The sequence below is a fragment of the Hemicordylus capensis genome, chromosome 7 (genome assembly GCF_027244095.1).
Source record: "Hemicordylus capensis ecotype Gifberg chromosome 7, rHemCap1.1.pri, whole genome shotgun sequence".
Classification (NCBI taxonomy): domain Eukaryota; kingdom Metazoa; phylum Chordata; class Lepidosauria; order Squamata; family Cordylidae; genus Hemicordylus; species Hemicordylus capensis.
In genome coordinates, this window is record NC_069663.1 from 24,552,263 (window position 1) to 24,567,837 (window position 15,575).

The 15,575-nt window shown below is 48.8% G+C and overlaps 1 protein-coding gene across 2 annotated transcripts; it reads right to left on the minus strand.

Annotated features, from left to right (window-relative positions):
* Positions 1-1,763: 1,763 nt before the first annotated feature.
* LOC128333396 (carcinoembryonic antigen-related cell adhesion molecule 16-like) lies at positions 1,764-14,881 on the minus strand. Of its 2 annotated transcripts, none has more exons than XM_053268880.1 (3): positions 14,764-14,881; positions 2,630-2,986; positions 1,764-1,994 (listed from the first exon to the last, which is right to left on the minus strand). In XM_053268880.1, the coding sequence occupies exons 1-3, from the start codon at positions 14,771-14,773 to the stop codon at positions 1,990-1,992; spliced, it is 372 nt and encodes a 123-aa protein (XP_053124855.1). In that variant the 5' UTR covers positions 14,774-14,881; the 3' UTR covers positions 1,764-1,989. The 2 variants fall into 2 exon arrangements, with proteins under 2 accessions (XP_053124855.1, XP_053124854.1); XM_053268879.1 differs by lacking the exon at positions 14,764-14,881 and adding an exon at positions 5,135-5,275.
* Positions 14,882-15,575: the final 694 nt, after the last annotated feature.

Here is a 15,575-nt window from a genome sequence, read left to right on the forward strand (position 1 = left end):
AAAGCCACTGAAGAGCCTCAGGTGGTTCACTCCTGTTCTTTAAGAGAACTGTATTGACCCTGGCTGCAATTACTACTTCCCCCTCACAGGACTCCTTAAAAACACTGTGACATGCAGATACTCAACAGGTGCAGCTTTGTTATGGTTGATGTTGTTGCCACCACCAGGGTGACTCATAGGTGAGGAATTAAATGACTGGTGAATAGTGGAGAAGGCTGCCCTTCTTCTCAAGCCACATGAGGAATGTGCAAGGTGGTTTCCGCCGCCTGCCAGTGGGGGTGATTAAAACAGGTTAGGCAGGGAACGATACCAGCCTGGACAGGTCTGAGAGTGCGCCAGGAATGCTGAGAAAGAGACAATATTTGTGGGGGTTGCTCCGCTCCAGATTCAGTCTGGAAGTGGGTTGCTCTTTTGATCCTGCTGGTGCTGCCAGTGTGCTTGCTGCTGTGCACCTCAATCCCAGCTTCTGAAGCTGGGCCTTGATCATCCCCGAGGATGTTACAAAGACAGCTCCAGCTTCTCTGCTCACTGGGAAACTGACCTGATACACATTCTTCTTCAGGCAGATGCGTCTCTTTAAGTCAGATATCGGTCACAGCAATGCACAGAATGCTGAGGCCGGTGAAGGTGTCTGACCTCAGGGTCTCGGGTACTCAGAGGGAAGAGGTTCAAGGGGCGGGCAGGCCTGGAGGCTGGAGAACTGCAGCAAATGGAAGGCGACGAGATGCTGAGGAGGAGGAGGAGGATCCGGAGAGGGAATTTTGGCAGGTGCAACTTCTCTCCCCACTACACAAGAAGTGGCACCGTTTCAGATCCAATTCCCACCCACAGCTCTTCAAGGTCTGTCTTTCCTCCTTGGCATCCAGTCACCCTGGACAGATCTGATGCTGTTTATCCGACCACTTGAACAGAAACCTAGATGGAATGGGTCGCTAAAGCAGCCATTAACTCCTGAGTAACATCCGACAAACAGAGGGTCAACCTACCGGGCTTCTAGTGATCACATCTCGTTCATATGGAGTGCTGAGATCATGCTCTCTGCCTCTGCTGCTGTGATGGGGGTGGCATTACATTGTGTTGAGTGAAGAGACAACACACACACAAACACTCTCTGGTGGCTACTAGTGCACATAATCTACCTGCTTGACTGAGCACTGAGAACCGTTTGGCTGTTTCGGACATAGCCAGAAAAGGAAAGGCAGATCTGTGGTGTTTCATTCTCTGTGTGTGTGTGTGTGTGTGTGTGTGTATTTTGCAGCTGGCTAATATGAAGGTGCTAGAAAGCGGGAGAGATTCTGCAAAACTATTTCATTGTTTTGGAGGAACTGGTTCTGTCTCACACTGTGTCCTGGAGTGTTTGCTTGCTGAGGGTGTATATTTGTAAACAGCCATTGCTGATAGCCCCCAGATATGCCCTCCCTCCAAAGAAGGAGAGGGAAATCTATTTATTTATTTATGGTTCACTGAAGGTGACCTACAAAGGCAACAATAACAATGGTCTCTTGAAAATGCCTCTACATCAATCCATTATCAAGGCAGCCATGAAAAAGTCAAAAATCACACCGTGGGCAGCATCGAGGCTACTCAGTCAAGCCTAAGCACCACTGAAATCCGTAGGACAAGTTAGTCATGACTGAAGTCCCATTAATTTCAGTAGAGCTTAGCCATGACTAACTTAGCAAAGTGTTTCTAATTCAAGATGTCCCTCCAAACACCACGTCTGAAAGATGTGAACACTTTCACAAATGGACCTTGACACAATATTTTGAACACCAAAAGAGGATTTTAATTGAAGCATATTTCTTTTTGGAGAAGGTCAGACGTGTGGTGGAGAGAGAGCACAGGGAAGCGATGCAAAGTTGAAAATCGGATTCCGCTTTGGGATGCGCCAGCCATAATGCTGCTGTTTCTGCTTCTGGGCAAACAAGAGCGTTTGACTTTACAGAACTGATCCAGGAAGAAAGATTAAATCACCCCAGACAGGCCTCTTCAGTCTGCAAGAAGGAGAGTAGAGTCAGTTTAAGGGACGAGCAGGAAACAATTTCCTATCAAGTTCTTCCTCCCCCTCCCCACTTGGATTGCCAAATCTCTTTCCAGCTGTGCAGTTTTGCACAATTTGATATGCAGCCATTAGCAGGTGGTAATATTTATCTCAATGCTCTGAAAAGCCTCACCAGCTGATTTCTACAAAAGACACAGAAAACAGAAGCCGGTCAGAGTGCATTGAATGGACACATGGCAACCCCAGGACCACCTTGTTCCAGCCTATCAAGCAATTGCCAGATTGCTTTTTGACTTTGTTCCTGAGCCATAAACACCAGTCTGAAACACACCAACATTGTGCAGATCATGTTTCTCCAGTCATGGGGTTAAATTTTATTTATTTTTTACATTTCTATACCGCCCAAAACTTGTGGCTCTGACAGAAAAGCAGCACCCATGTAAGAGTGGTTCATTCTGCTGTTGTTCAAGGAACAGGAATCTTGGGCAGGTAGAAACTCCTGCCTGTAACTTTGGAGAGCCGCTGCCAGTCAGGGTAGACAATACTAAGCTAGCTGGACCAATGGCCTGACTCAGTTTAAGGCAGCTTCCTATGTTCCTACCACCACAGCCACCCTTGAGGACTTACTGGAGACCTGAAGCCGTCCCACGGCATATTTGAAGTTACCGAACTGATATCCTTCCATTAGGACCACCAAATACTCTCCCGAGTCCGAGGCCTGCACGTTTCGGATGGTTAAGGAGCAATCTCTGGTCACTCCTTCACGGCCAGTGTAACTTGGGCCTGTGGAAATCACCCTTCCAACCTCCGCATGGAAGATCTTTCTGTTGTTGTCATATTGAGCACCTCGGAACCAAAAGCAGACAGTCGGGTTCCTGGCATCCCGCACAGAAAGGGTGACCTCTTGCCCCACACGGGGGTTTGAGGGGACGGGGACAATGTAGAAGGCATCCGTTGGCTGGAGGCAGGAGGCCAAAGCCACAGCTGGAAGGCAAGGATCGGGAGAAGTTGTTAGACCAAAGCTCCCCCACTACTGCTTCTCCTGGGATTGATGATCCATCCTTGGGCCTCTGAACCCAAGGAACATACATACAGGCTGACTGGAAATGTTTGCACTGCACTGGTTCTCACAATCAATCTAATGTGAGTTAGGAATTAAGAGATTTCTGTCCCGCACTGCACGTGCTCCCATGGACCGTACTGTGAGAACTGACTTTTTTCAGGAATCGCCATTTGGCGACACTCCAACCCAACATGAAGCTGAGATCTGTAACCAGGATCTGAAGTTAACTTGACCGTGTCGGTTCCACGGCGGGTTGGCATGGCACCCATCTGTGATTCCCGAAAAAAAATCTGAGTTCTCCTGACATATTCCATGGAGCAGGAGCGCGACAGGAATCTGTGTCTCTGATTCCTGGCCTAACGAAAATTAGATCAATTGTGAGAACCAGCCCACTGTAAAAATTAACTAATAGACCAGGGCTGCTCAATGTGCAAACACAAAAATGTGCTTTGTACTGAGTCAGACCCTTGGTCCATCTAGCTCAGTATTGTCTACACTGACTGGCAGCAGCCCTCCAAGATTTCAGGCAGGAATCTCTCCCTGCTCTAAGTGGAGATGCTGCCAGGGATTGAACCTGGGGCCTTCTGTGTGCATGCAGAGCTGGTTCTTCACCAAGAAGCTACAGCCTCTCTTGCCTCTAACGGCTGCTTTATCCGCAAGAATTAGAAGGTGGAACTTTTTGGCAGCATGGCGATAAACGTCATCTGCTGCTAATTCCTGCAGATTTATTTATTTATGGTTAGATTATTTTTATACCGCCTTTCATTAAAACAATCTCAAGGCGGTTTACAAAACATTATATATACACACACACACACACACACACACACAGAGAGAACAGAACTCTATTACAGTCAAAGACCAATATACAAAGAAATACAAACAATGCATCATGTAAATAAATAATAAATAAAAAATTAAAAAGTGTGTGTGCATATATATATACACACACACACTCATATATACGCATATATATATATGAGTATAAAACAGTTATACAATAAAAATAATATCAAATTGGAATATACAAATCTAAATAAAAGTTTTAAAAACATGAAACACAATAGGACCATAAAATACAGTGCAGCAGCAACAAAAACAAACACTGATATAAAAGCCTGGGTAAAAAGCCAAGATTTCACTTGCTTTCTAAAAACTGTGATGGAGACTGAGGCGTGGATGGCCACCAGGAGAGCATTCCGAAGTCTGGGGGCAACCACTGAGAAGGCCCCGTCCCACGTGCACGACAGCCGAGCCTCCCTCATTGTCAGCACGCGGAGCAGAGCCCCCTCCAAAGGATCTCGTCAAGCAGCTGCTGAACACAGCAGCAAGCATCAGTTCAGAAGTGGGCAACACAGAAATTGGCTGCCTTTCAAGCAACCCACAAAACATATTACCATATTTACCCAAATAGAAGGTGACTCTGAATGTCAGATGATGCCTTAAAAGATAGAGGCTAAATGCAGGTTGTACAGCTGTATTATGCCAGTATTTATCCAAAAGAAAGGGGAATCTGAATCTAAGATTCACACACACACACACACCCATATTTAACAGGAAGGAACTGGGGGAAAGCCATGACTTAGTAAACCCCTGGTGGTGCAGTGGTAAAACTGCCGCCCTGTAACCAGAAGGTTACAAGTCCGATCCTGACCAGGGGCTCAAGGTTGACTCAGCCTTCCATCCTTCTGAGGTCGGTAAAATGAGTACCCAGAAATGTTGGGGGCAATATGCTAAATCATTGTAAACCGCTTAGAGAGCTCCGGCTAAGTGCCATTGCTATTGCTATTGCTAAATATGGTACTCTTTTTCTTCCCAGACCTGCTGAAATTCCTCCCTGTCCGCAACTATTAAAGGAACAGACACTCTAGCACGGGGAGCACACCTTCAGCCCTGCAGCTGCTGTTGGACTGCAACTCCCATCCTGCCTATTGGCCACAGTGGCTGGGGATGATGGGAGTTGTAGTCCAACTGCAGCTGCAGCAACGGCTAGAGTCCTGCACCCCTATTCTAGCCTCTTTCTCATCCAGAGACCTTGCTCAGCCAGACCCACTCATCCTGCATCTCACCTGCCAGGAGCAGCCTCATCCTCTGCGAGCTGGGATGGAGGATGCCAGAGAGGAGAGCCATGGTGTGTGCAGGCAGACGGATGGCTCTGGCTCTCCGCCTAGGGGCTTATATATTGTGCAGAGGAAGGGGACTCCCCCACCAGGCCAATGATGGGAAGGAGGGAGACTGGAATGGAGCGTTAGGCAAGAAGTCCTCGCTCAGAAGGAACATGAGGGGAACAGGACGTTCCTAGCAAGAAACCATTTCCTCCTAGGCAGAAGAGGAAATTGCAAATACATATAACCAGGGATTGGGTTATAAGCTTTTGCAAATGCTCATAACCAAATGCGGGTTCACTTCTGGTTCGGATTCGCCAATATCGTTTAACTCTTCCACTCAGGCATCAGCTTTTAAAAGGGGTTCAGTAAACACTTGGAAGCAGTGTGGATACATTTCGTGTAGAGTCACGTCAAACAATTTTGCTGGCTTGATCTAACATATTTATTTATCACCCCAAACCCACGGATCTGAGCGGTTTACTATAAAGCAGCACAAACTGAAACAAAATTAAAATATTAAAACTATTTAAAACTGAAAACAATGTCTATATCTTATTATATCTTATATTTCTTTTTAGATTGTGAGCCCTTTGGGGACAGGGATCCATCTTACTTATTTATTATTTCTCTGTGTAAACCGTGCTGAGCCATTTTTGGAAGGGCGGTATAGAAATTGAATAAATAAATACATAAATATATACTTACATACATAAAATCTATGAGTCTAATTAAAAGCCTGGGTGAACTATCTGCTAGCAATGTAGCTCTACAAAATGAATTCCACACTAACTCTTTAACCAATTATAAATATTTCTAAAATATTATTTGTAAACTGCTTATTTGTTTCTTTTAAAACTTTTTTTAAAAAGACCATAAAACTGTAAAAACAGGAAAATAAAACAGGAATCTACACCTGTGCAGCAAGTGCCAGCTGACGGAACCACTTATTCTTAGTCGGTTTGCAAAACAAACTTCTCACTGGCTTAACTTCTGCAAATTAGGCTGCTATGAAGCCAGGGAGGAAAGCCAGGGTAAAACAGTGGCAAAAATATATAGCATTAACCCCTTTCCCTTTCAAGGCTTCTGTTTGTTGTTGTTGTTGTTTTACCACTGTTAGACAGAAGTTCATCAGGTGAAGATTTTGCTGGAGTAATTTCACCCGCCCAATGTCTGCTGCCACTCTGCTGTTCAAAACAAAGAAACAAGAGGGGTGGGGGTGAGTTGGCAAGGATCAACCCAGCACCATCCCTTCTCAGTGGTGAGTGGATGCAAAAAAAGGCCACATAACAGTGGTACAGAAGAGGGAATTCTTGTGGGAGCAGCTTGTCCTAGAGCAGGGGTGGGCAAACCCTCCAGCTGATGTTGAACTACAACTCCCATCACCCCCCAGCTGCAACTGTGGCTGGAGATGATGGGCATTGTGGTTCAACAACAGCTGCAGGACCGTTTGCCCACCCCTGTCCTTGAGAAAGGCAGTGAAGGAAAGCCGCTTGCACCTGATAAAATCCGTCCCTCTACACAACTCCTAAAAGCATAGGTGCCCTCACCTCTTCCATACCTGGACACCTTGCCTAGCCAGACTCCTGCTGTTCACCTGCCAGGAGCAGCCTTGTCCATTGCACGCTGGGATGGAGGGTGCTGGAGAGGAGGCCCACAGTGCGTGCGGTATTACTTTGGGGGCTAAGGCTCAGAGTCGTACGTACGGGCGGTGGGGGAGATTTTCCAAGGCAATGTGTGCAGGGGTGCTTATTATGGGCTTAGCACTTTATCTCCAGGATCGCCTCTCTCAGCTGGTTGTAACCCGTCCTGTGAGGTCTTCTCAGCTGGCCCTCTTAGTGTCCCAGGCCCTGGTGTCGTATGTGGCACCTGGGCCCGTAGGAGGACCTTCTCCGTGGCCGCCCCTCTTCTTTGGAACACACTCCCCCCCCCGATTCATTCAGCCCCCTTTGCTTTTAAGGCCCTTCTCATAACTTACCTGTTTTGCCAGGTGTTTGCCCTTTAATTTATTCTTATTTGTATTTAATTGTTATTGGTATTGTTATTCACTGCCTGGAGTCTTGGGAGGAGGATCCAAAAGCATGCAAGCCCTTTTAAATAAATAAATTAATTAATAAAATAAAATAATGTTTCGAGAAGCCAGTGTGGCAAGGAGGGTTGTGCGAGGCCCTGGTGAACTGAAAGAAGTTGGTGTTGTAGGCTACTTAAGACGACGTCTTCCCAAAGTGAACACGGTAAAAATGATGTTAAAAAACAGGTCAGCGTACTTAGATCAGATGACTGGCCAACAATCAGTTGTACAGTATACAACCAGTAATCCCAATCAGGAGGACATGAAAGCACCTGGAGAAACATGAACTCTTCCCCGTCTGACAGAAGAACAAATAAATGTGTTAAGTGACCTTTTCTCTTGACAGGAAGCAAGAAAAACTTTGAACCCTAACAAAGCTTCTGGCCCATGATGAACTTTATCCAACATGAAAGTTGGCTCTGATCCTGGTAGATTTATTTACATATGTTATTCAAGGCAAATAAAGGCCCAGAGAAGAAAAGAATCTGACAGACCTTCTCAAACGTTGCTGATGACGTTTTTTAATGACTATTTTGGTAGCGAGGTCTTAATCAAATTGGCTTTTTATATAGGGAACCACTGAAAAGCTCCAGGAAAGTTATTATAATAAGCCCATAAAATTGAAAGTATAAAGCAGTTGGTTCACAAAATACCAACCGTTTTGTGTACAGAAAAGGCATTTGATCGGATAGGGCGGTTAGCTCTCTCTAAAAGAGATATAGCTCTTGGTTTCTGGCAAGAATTCTTAGAAGGGGTGAAATCACGTTAAGCTAATCTCTCTCTCTTTGAGAAATGCCACATTAGCTTCCAAAAACACACTTCCAGGCCAGAGTTCCCTCTGACAAGGATTCCCAGATATTGTGGTCTGGAACGGTAGGGAGCACCTTTAATCACTCTTTGGCTCGTGAGCAGACAGAGCGAGTGAGATGGCAGAGAGACAGGAGGATAAGAAAGGTGGCAGCTGGCCTCTGTGTGTGTGTGTGTGCGTGCGCCATATGGGGAAATGTTCTGGGGGTGGCAGCAGACTTGTGGTGGATTTGGTGACTGGAGCAAACTGGTTGGCACGGCTGCCTACCCCAATTTGCCACCTGAGGTGACTGCCTCACCCGGCCCCATGAGCAGGTCGCCCCTGCTTTCTGCTGCAGCGAGGGTGCTCATTCAGTTTTTCAGAAAGACACACTGATAGCAACTTCTCTAACCAGCCCCTGCTCCTGGGCCTATAACAGCAGAGCTGCAGACACTGCAGATGCTGGCAGGGGATAATGCTTCTCCACCATCTCCGAAAAGCACTGGCATTATTGATTCCTCAGGTCAATCTGCTATTAAATGCACAAGAGCAGGGGCTGGTAAATAAGTTGGCAACCCATAGTGCAAAGGGTAAGGTTGAGAGGGGAGAGGCTTTGTCTAATGTTCTTGGTCTAAAGTGTTTCTATTAGAACTTGGCAACTGAATCCACCCTGGGAAATTCCATAGTCCTTTGTATTGGATTAATCCAGTCCCTTCTCAGAGTTTGAGCAATGCTTACCTTCTTCAACTCTTCACACAACCCCAACACACGCACACACGCACACAAACACACCACATGAAAAATTGCTACCTTGAAACACACAGACCCAAAATTTAGAAACGACGAGGATACACAGAAACATTTGCACTAGGAAAGGAGGAGGGTTACAAGCTGATTTCCCTGATGGCCTGCCAACCCCACCACAAATCAGCAATTCAAGCTCTGTGCCTTTAGCAGCTCCGTGCCAGGCAGAAATTCATCTAGTGCAGCTTTCCCCTGCATTAGCCTCTGGGGATGCTGATGTGTGCAGGTAGGTGTTTTGTGTTTTCCTGGAAGGCTCATTTGCCTTTAGTAGCTGTACAGCAGACAGAAATCCAACAGGTGAAGCAATTTACATCACAGAAAGTGCATGCTTTAGATTGAAACTTCGCCACTGACTTTCTACCTGGCAGGGAACTATTAAAGCACTGATGTTTAAGGTTCCCTGCTAGGAAAAAAAAGGTTGCTATTGTATCCAGGCACAGAATGAACCAGTTTCTCTTATTTGAGAATCAATGATGTCCCTTTGCCATCTACTGGCTGGGACCGGAACATCATGCAGGCACAACCAGCCAAGTGGGGGCTGACCAGTTTTTAAAACCACCGTGTTTGCTGGGGAAATTCCACAGAGGAAGCTCTAGGGACCAGCTTGTGTCTTTTTAATACAGTGGATAATGTGGTCCTGAATGCCCTATTGGGGTGTCAACACAGGACTAGGAGTCCCACCCCAAACCCGTCACTCATTCACCTGAAGAGACGGATGCTGTAGCCGTGGGGATGGGCATTTCCGTGATCGGGAGGCACAGCAACGTTTTATACGCTGATGCCAGGCCCGCCATCACAAGGAAAGTAGCCAGCTCTTTCGTTTCTGCCAGCAGAGTATGTGGCACGCTGATGCAATCTGAACTATTCTGAGTCAAAGATTCTGTACCTGAATCAAATCTCTTTTGTTGTGGCTAAACAAACAAACTGATGGGTGGCAGCAGAAACCCAGTTACTGGGCTGTTTCCTGGGGTGCAGATTCTGCCCTGGCCAGATGCAAAGGAAGGCGGGGCTTATTTCCTTTAATAGCTGAGTAAGAAAGTGGATTTCAACCAGGGCAGTTTATCACACACTCGTGCCAAATGGGGCAAGCGTGGAAATCCCCTCTCCTGGCTGTGAGGAGTGCCACTTTCCTGTGCACCTGGTCCCCTATCCGATGCAGAGATTGGATGAGCTTCATTTCTGCCTTAAGGTTGCCAACTTTTGTCCTTGTAGGGCTCCTGTGACTTTAATGCGGAACATGAAGCCCAGCCGGGCGTGGGATGGAGTGTGTGGATCTGGCAATCCTTGATGCTAAACCAGTTGGGGAGCTGCTAGGAGATCTCCCACTTTCGAAACGGAGGAAAAAATGACAACGCAGTCTCTGAACACGTGCAGTTCATGCACCGTGTGTGCAGTTTTGAAGGTTTGTTGCTGTGCCTGACTCAGCAGTGATCAATGTGAAGCCCTCTGCCTCAGGCAGCGGATTCAGGCATTTGCAAACCATTTCCTACGATTACTCTGAATTTAAGACGGCCCCCTTAAAAAGTAGATGTTAAATAAAGGTTATACCTGCATTGACTCAAATGGAGCAGGACTCTGAATTTAAGACGACCTCCTGATTTCTAATATCAAAAAAACTTGGAATAAAACCTAGTCTTGGAATCCGGTAGATACAACAGCAGCAATAACAACAACACATATTTATATAGCAATTTTCGACAAAAGTTTCCAAAGTGGTTTACAATAGAGAAATAATAAATAAATAAGATGGCTCCCTGTCCCCAAAGGGCTCACAATCTAAAAAGAAACACAAGACAGACACCAGCCACAGTCACTGGAGGTACTGTGCTGGGGGTGGAGAGGGCCAGTTACTCTCCCCCTGCTAAATAAAGAGAATCGTCACCACGTTAAAAAGGTGCCTCTTTGCTCAGTTAGCAGGGAAGTACAATATACCAGCTAGATTCCACAACCATTACAGAAATCAGCCACTAGGGGTCACCAAAGCTATTTCCAATACAAGGTGGCTGGAGTTGCCACCTTTATTGTGTTTTCTTAACTGGCCTTTGCTCCTGTGCTTTTAACAGCAGTATGGCAAGCAGAAATTGAATAGGCAAAGCATGGGCATAAAGCAGGCCTGCTCAACTTTGGCTCCCCAGCTGTTTCTGGACTACAAATCCCATCATACCCAGCCACAGTGGTCAACAGCCAGGGATTATGGGAGCTGTAGGCCAACATCTGCAGGAGGGCCGAACTTGAAGGCAAAATGAAATAAAATGGCATAAAATGAAGGCCAACATTCACTTTGCTTAATTTCTGCGTATCAGGCGTCTGTTACGGTACAGGAGTAAGGCTAGTAAGAAAAATACGTCGGCAACCCCACAATAGTGTTACAAATGCCTTTAACTGTAGCTTGATTTTCAGACCTAGAAGAGAACCATGCTCACCTCTGTGCCATGGAAAGCTTGGCTGCAGCCTTCAGTGGGGCAGGCCAAGGCTGGTTTCTGGTCAGTTGGCAATCCTCGAGGTAGCATATTGCCCTAAGAGGCATATCCTTGTGAATCCCTTTTTCAAGCTCTTCCCCTCCCGCTCCCCAGCGCTTCCTGGCAGGGGCCGTGGAATTGTGGAACTGTGGGATGGGACTTTCCACGCTTCTCACTTCTGAGAAGCCTCCTCCTTGGGGTCAGAGATGGAAACAATGGCAGGAAGTGCCTCCCCTCCCCTTACTGCCCTGCTGCTCCCTTTTCAGGCTTGGGAGGGGACGCCCCCCCCCCCCGCTCTGCTCTGTCAGGTCTTGCAAAATGCAAATCAGAATAATCGCAGCAGCGTCTCTCCTGGATGCTCTTCCCTCCTTTCCCTCACCCTCTTCCTACTCCACTTATAATGGAAGAACCACGTGGGGATATTTTAATAGCTGCATTGATCCCAATCTCAGATGCAAGCACAGGACCCTTAGGAACAGAGGAAGCGGCTTTTTACAGAGTCAGACCCTCGGTCCGCCTAGCTCAGTATGGTCTACCCAGACTGGCAGCGGCTCCTCCAAGGTTGACCCAATGACCCTGCTTGACACCGAGGACTATTCGAGCCCTTGGAGGTTCAGGAAACTCCAGACAAATTGCTTAAGAGGGCTGATCACAGGCTGCCCGTTTCTAACTAGGTGTGGGTGGGTGTACAAACAGAGATGTGCAGATAGCTGTGCAGTTCCCAGGAAAACCTAATTGAACATAGGAACATAGGAAGCTGCCATTTACTGAGTCAGACCATTGGTCCATCTAGCTCAGTATTGTCTTCACAGACTGGCAGCGGCGTCTCCAAGGTTGCAGGCAGGAATCTCTCTCAGCCCTCTCTTGGAGATGCTGCCAGGGAGGGAACTCGACCCTAATGCCTTTAAGAGCAGCGTGCAAAAGAGAGAAGCCCAGTCTGTAGAGCCTGGCACACAGAGGTGAGATTCTCCGGCTGCTGTCCTAGGGTCAGGTTCCGCCCTCCTCCTTTGCATCTCGGACACCTGGCCTCAAGTCCCACGCCAACCACCAGAGGTCGTATTTCTTAAGGGCACCATTGCCTCTCAGCCCCAGTTCCCCATTTGTAAAACAGAATGATGCCAGTGGCCCACATCACAGGGTTGTTGTTTTTTGGGGGTGGAACACCTAAAGATCAGTGCTTCCATGGGTTGGCCTCTTCACCACTGGCCAGCCCCCAACTCCGTCGGCAGCGCCTTCTGCTCCCTCTCTCCAGAGCAGGGATTCCCAACTTGTGGTCCTCCAGATGTTGATGAGCTACAGCTCCCATCATTCCCAGCCGCGATTGTTCAGCAACATCTGGAGGACTACAGGTTGGGAATCCCTGCTCTGGATGCCCCTCTGCTTCAGCCAGAGGGGATGGTGGGAGTTGTAGTCCAACTACAGCGGCGGGCCCAAGGTTGGGAACTCCTGAGCTAGACAGAGCTGTCTTCACCAGCTTAATTTCGGCCTGACAGATTGCTGTCGAAAGCACGGGGGCCAGAAAGGTAGACAGACTTTATTATGGCCGTTGACCAGTGCAAGGGGCCAGAAAGAAGGTGTCCACTCTACAATGGGCTTCCTCAGTTCAATTCCTGGTTCCACACAGCGGATTTCTGCGGGAGCTGCTAAGTGACTCAGGCCCCTGCCCCCCCCCCCCATGGAAGCATCAGTGATCAGAGTCCTTGACTCATCCGAGTTCCAGCTTGCAAGACAATACAATGCATCATCTCTCAATAGGAACTATGTGGGTGAAACCAAACAGGCCCGGAGTCCAGCCACAGTGCGGGGGGGGGGGGGGGAGAGACACAATTGTCTGGGCAAGATTCCTCTTCCGCCGACTTCTCCGTCCCTCGTTTCTTGAAAAGGGATGCCCATGACACCCTCGAAAAGGTGTGCCCAAGATCTGATGTGCAGAACCACACCGGAATTATGGAAACGGTAAAGTCAGGGATTCTCAAATGCCCCCCACCGCAAAGATGTCATTGGACTACAACTCCCATCATCCCCTGTTGCCTTGCAGTGGGGGTGATGGGAGTTGTAGTCCAGCGGCATCCGGGGGGCCCGCGTTTGAGAACCCTTGGGTTAAAGGCGGCACATGCAGTGGACTTGGAACGGCCACAAAGTGAAAGGGCTGGATGGTTCTTCCCTTGCTTAAGTCTCATAGCAGTTGTCACAGGGAGGTAGAGAGGTGAAAGGGCTGAATGCCCTCCCGCCCTGCCTTCATTCAGAAAAAGAAAAAAGCCTCCATGACCGTGCTTAGATCATATCTTTGTCCTCGAACATGCCAGCCCCTCTAGGCGAGGCCAGAGGCAAAGATGGCAGAAGCACGGCCCGAGTCGATGCGCCTTCCCGTGGGGAGAGGCATGTTCGGCTCAGTGGCCAGGCGCCTGCAGGCAAAAGGTCCCAGGTCCAACCCCCCACACCCCCAGTTGAAGGATCTCAGGCTTCAGGACTCGGAAAGACCCCCTCCTGAGGGTCAGACCCCACTCATTGGCCCTCAATGGCTCCGGATCAGAATCGCTGCCGGGCAGAAAGAAGGGATGCTATCCTGTGTGTTCCTGCCAGCCGTGGTCTCAAAGGCAATCCCCCCCCCACGACAGTTTGTTTGTTTGTTTGTTGAAACTTCTTATACACCGCCTCCTCCAAAGACTCTAGGTGGTGGACAACAGAAACACCAACAACAATCAATTAAAAAAAACTATTAAAGGGCAAATTCCTGGCGAAACAGGTGCGTCTTAAGAAGGGCCTTAAAAGCAACCAGGGAGAGGGCTGAACAAATCTGGAAGAGGGGGAGAATAGTGTTCCGAAGCAGAGGGGTGGCCACAGAGAAGGCCCTCCTATGGGCCCAGGCACAACACAGCACACCAGGGCCCAGGACACTAAGGAGAGCCAGCTGAGAAGCCCTCACAGGCTGGGATACAACTAGCCGACAGAGACGATCCCGGAGATATATGGGTGCAAAGCCCAAAAGGGTTTACAGTTGTCATTTGCCCCTGGTTTCCCGGCTGGGAAAGAGCCTTGCCTGAAACCTTGGAGAGCTGCTGCCAGTCAGTGTCGACAATACTGAGCGAGCTGGAGCAAGGGTCTGACTCAGTATATGGCAGCTTATAGGATCCAAGGATGCAACTTTTGGTCTGTCTAACTGAGGTCTGCCTACACTGACTGGCTGGCTGGCTGGCAGTGGCTCTCCAGGGTTTCCGAGAGGGCCTTTCCCAGCCCTCCTGGAGAGGCTGCCCAATGTCTCTCTGCATGACTCACTGCTCTGGCCACACCCTTCTCCAACCAAAGGGTCCTTCTTACTCTTTGACACTCCGGCTCTCCATGCGTAAAAGTGAACCAGGCAGGGCCTCTGATTTTCAGTTCAAGAAGGAAAAGTGTGCCTCGGGCATCAGAGGTTTGGGAAACACCCACAGACTGGAATAGGCGGGCCGAACACCCCACACATCTCTCCCACCTGATCGCATCACTTCGGATTCCAGGCAAGAGCGGGTGGAATGCCAGCTCCGTCCCAGCCCAGCTGCGGCTTCTCCGCCTTCCGCCGCCAGGGGGCTCCGTCCCACAGCTCCGAGCGCGACCTCGCCTACCCTTTGGTCCAGTGCTGGGGGAATCCCGGTCTGTTCTCCCTCGATGCACACGTCACGTCACTTGCGTGCGCGCCTCGTCTTCTCCACGCAGCTCGGAGTCCCGGGGAAGAACCGGATGGTCCTGCTCCTCCTCGCGCTCTTCAAGCCAGTAGGTCCGTCCCACGCAACGGCGGCGGCTTGTTGCTTCTGGTAGCAGAGGCCAGCTAGACCAAGCCGGGGCGGAGTTTCGGATAGGATTGCCACCTTTTGCAGTAGTACTGGGGCTGGCCCTGCTCCTGTGCCTCGGGCAGCAACCTGGCTTTCAGAAATCCAACACGTGAAGCTTCTGCTGCTGGCAAAGAGATAAAGTGGTAGAAAGCGTCGCCTGCTGGATTTCTGCGTGCCAGCCAGGCGGCTGCTGCTGCTGCTGCTGCTGAAAGGCAGAGGAGCAGGGCTGGCAAAAAAATAAGTAAAAGGTGGCAACCCTGTTCTCTCACGGCCAAGCAAGCGTGACTGCAGGGCTTCCACACACACTGACCTGGGGACAGGTTTCCTTGGTCACAAAGAGGCTTACTTCCAAGTAAATATGTCGGGCCTTGCACCGGGAAAGGTCTAGCTTCGCTTTACCTAGTCGAGTTCCTATGCCTTATAGAGGTTCGCGGCAGGCCGAATTTCAACAGGTGCGGCTCATCCCATCGCTATA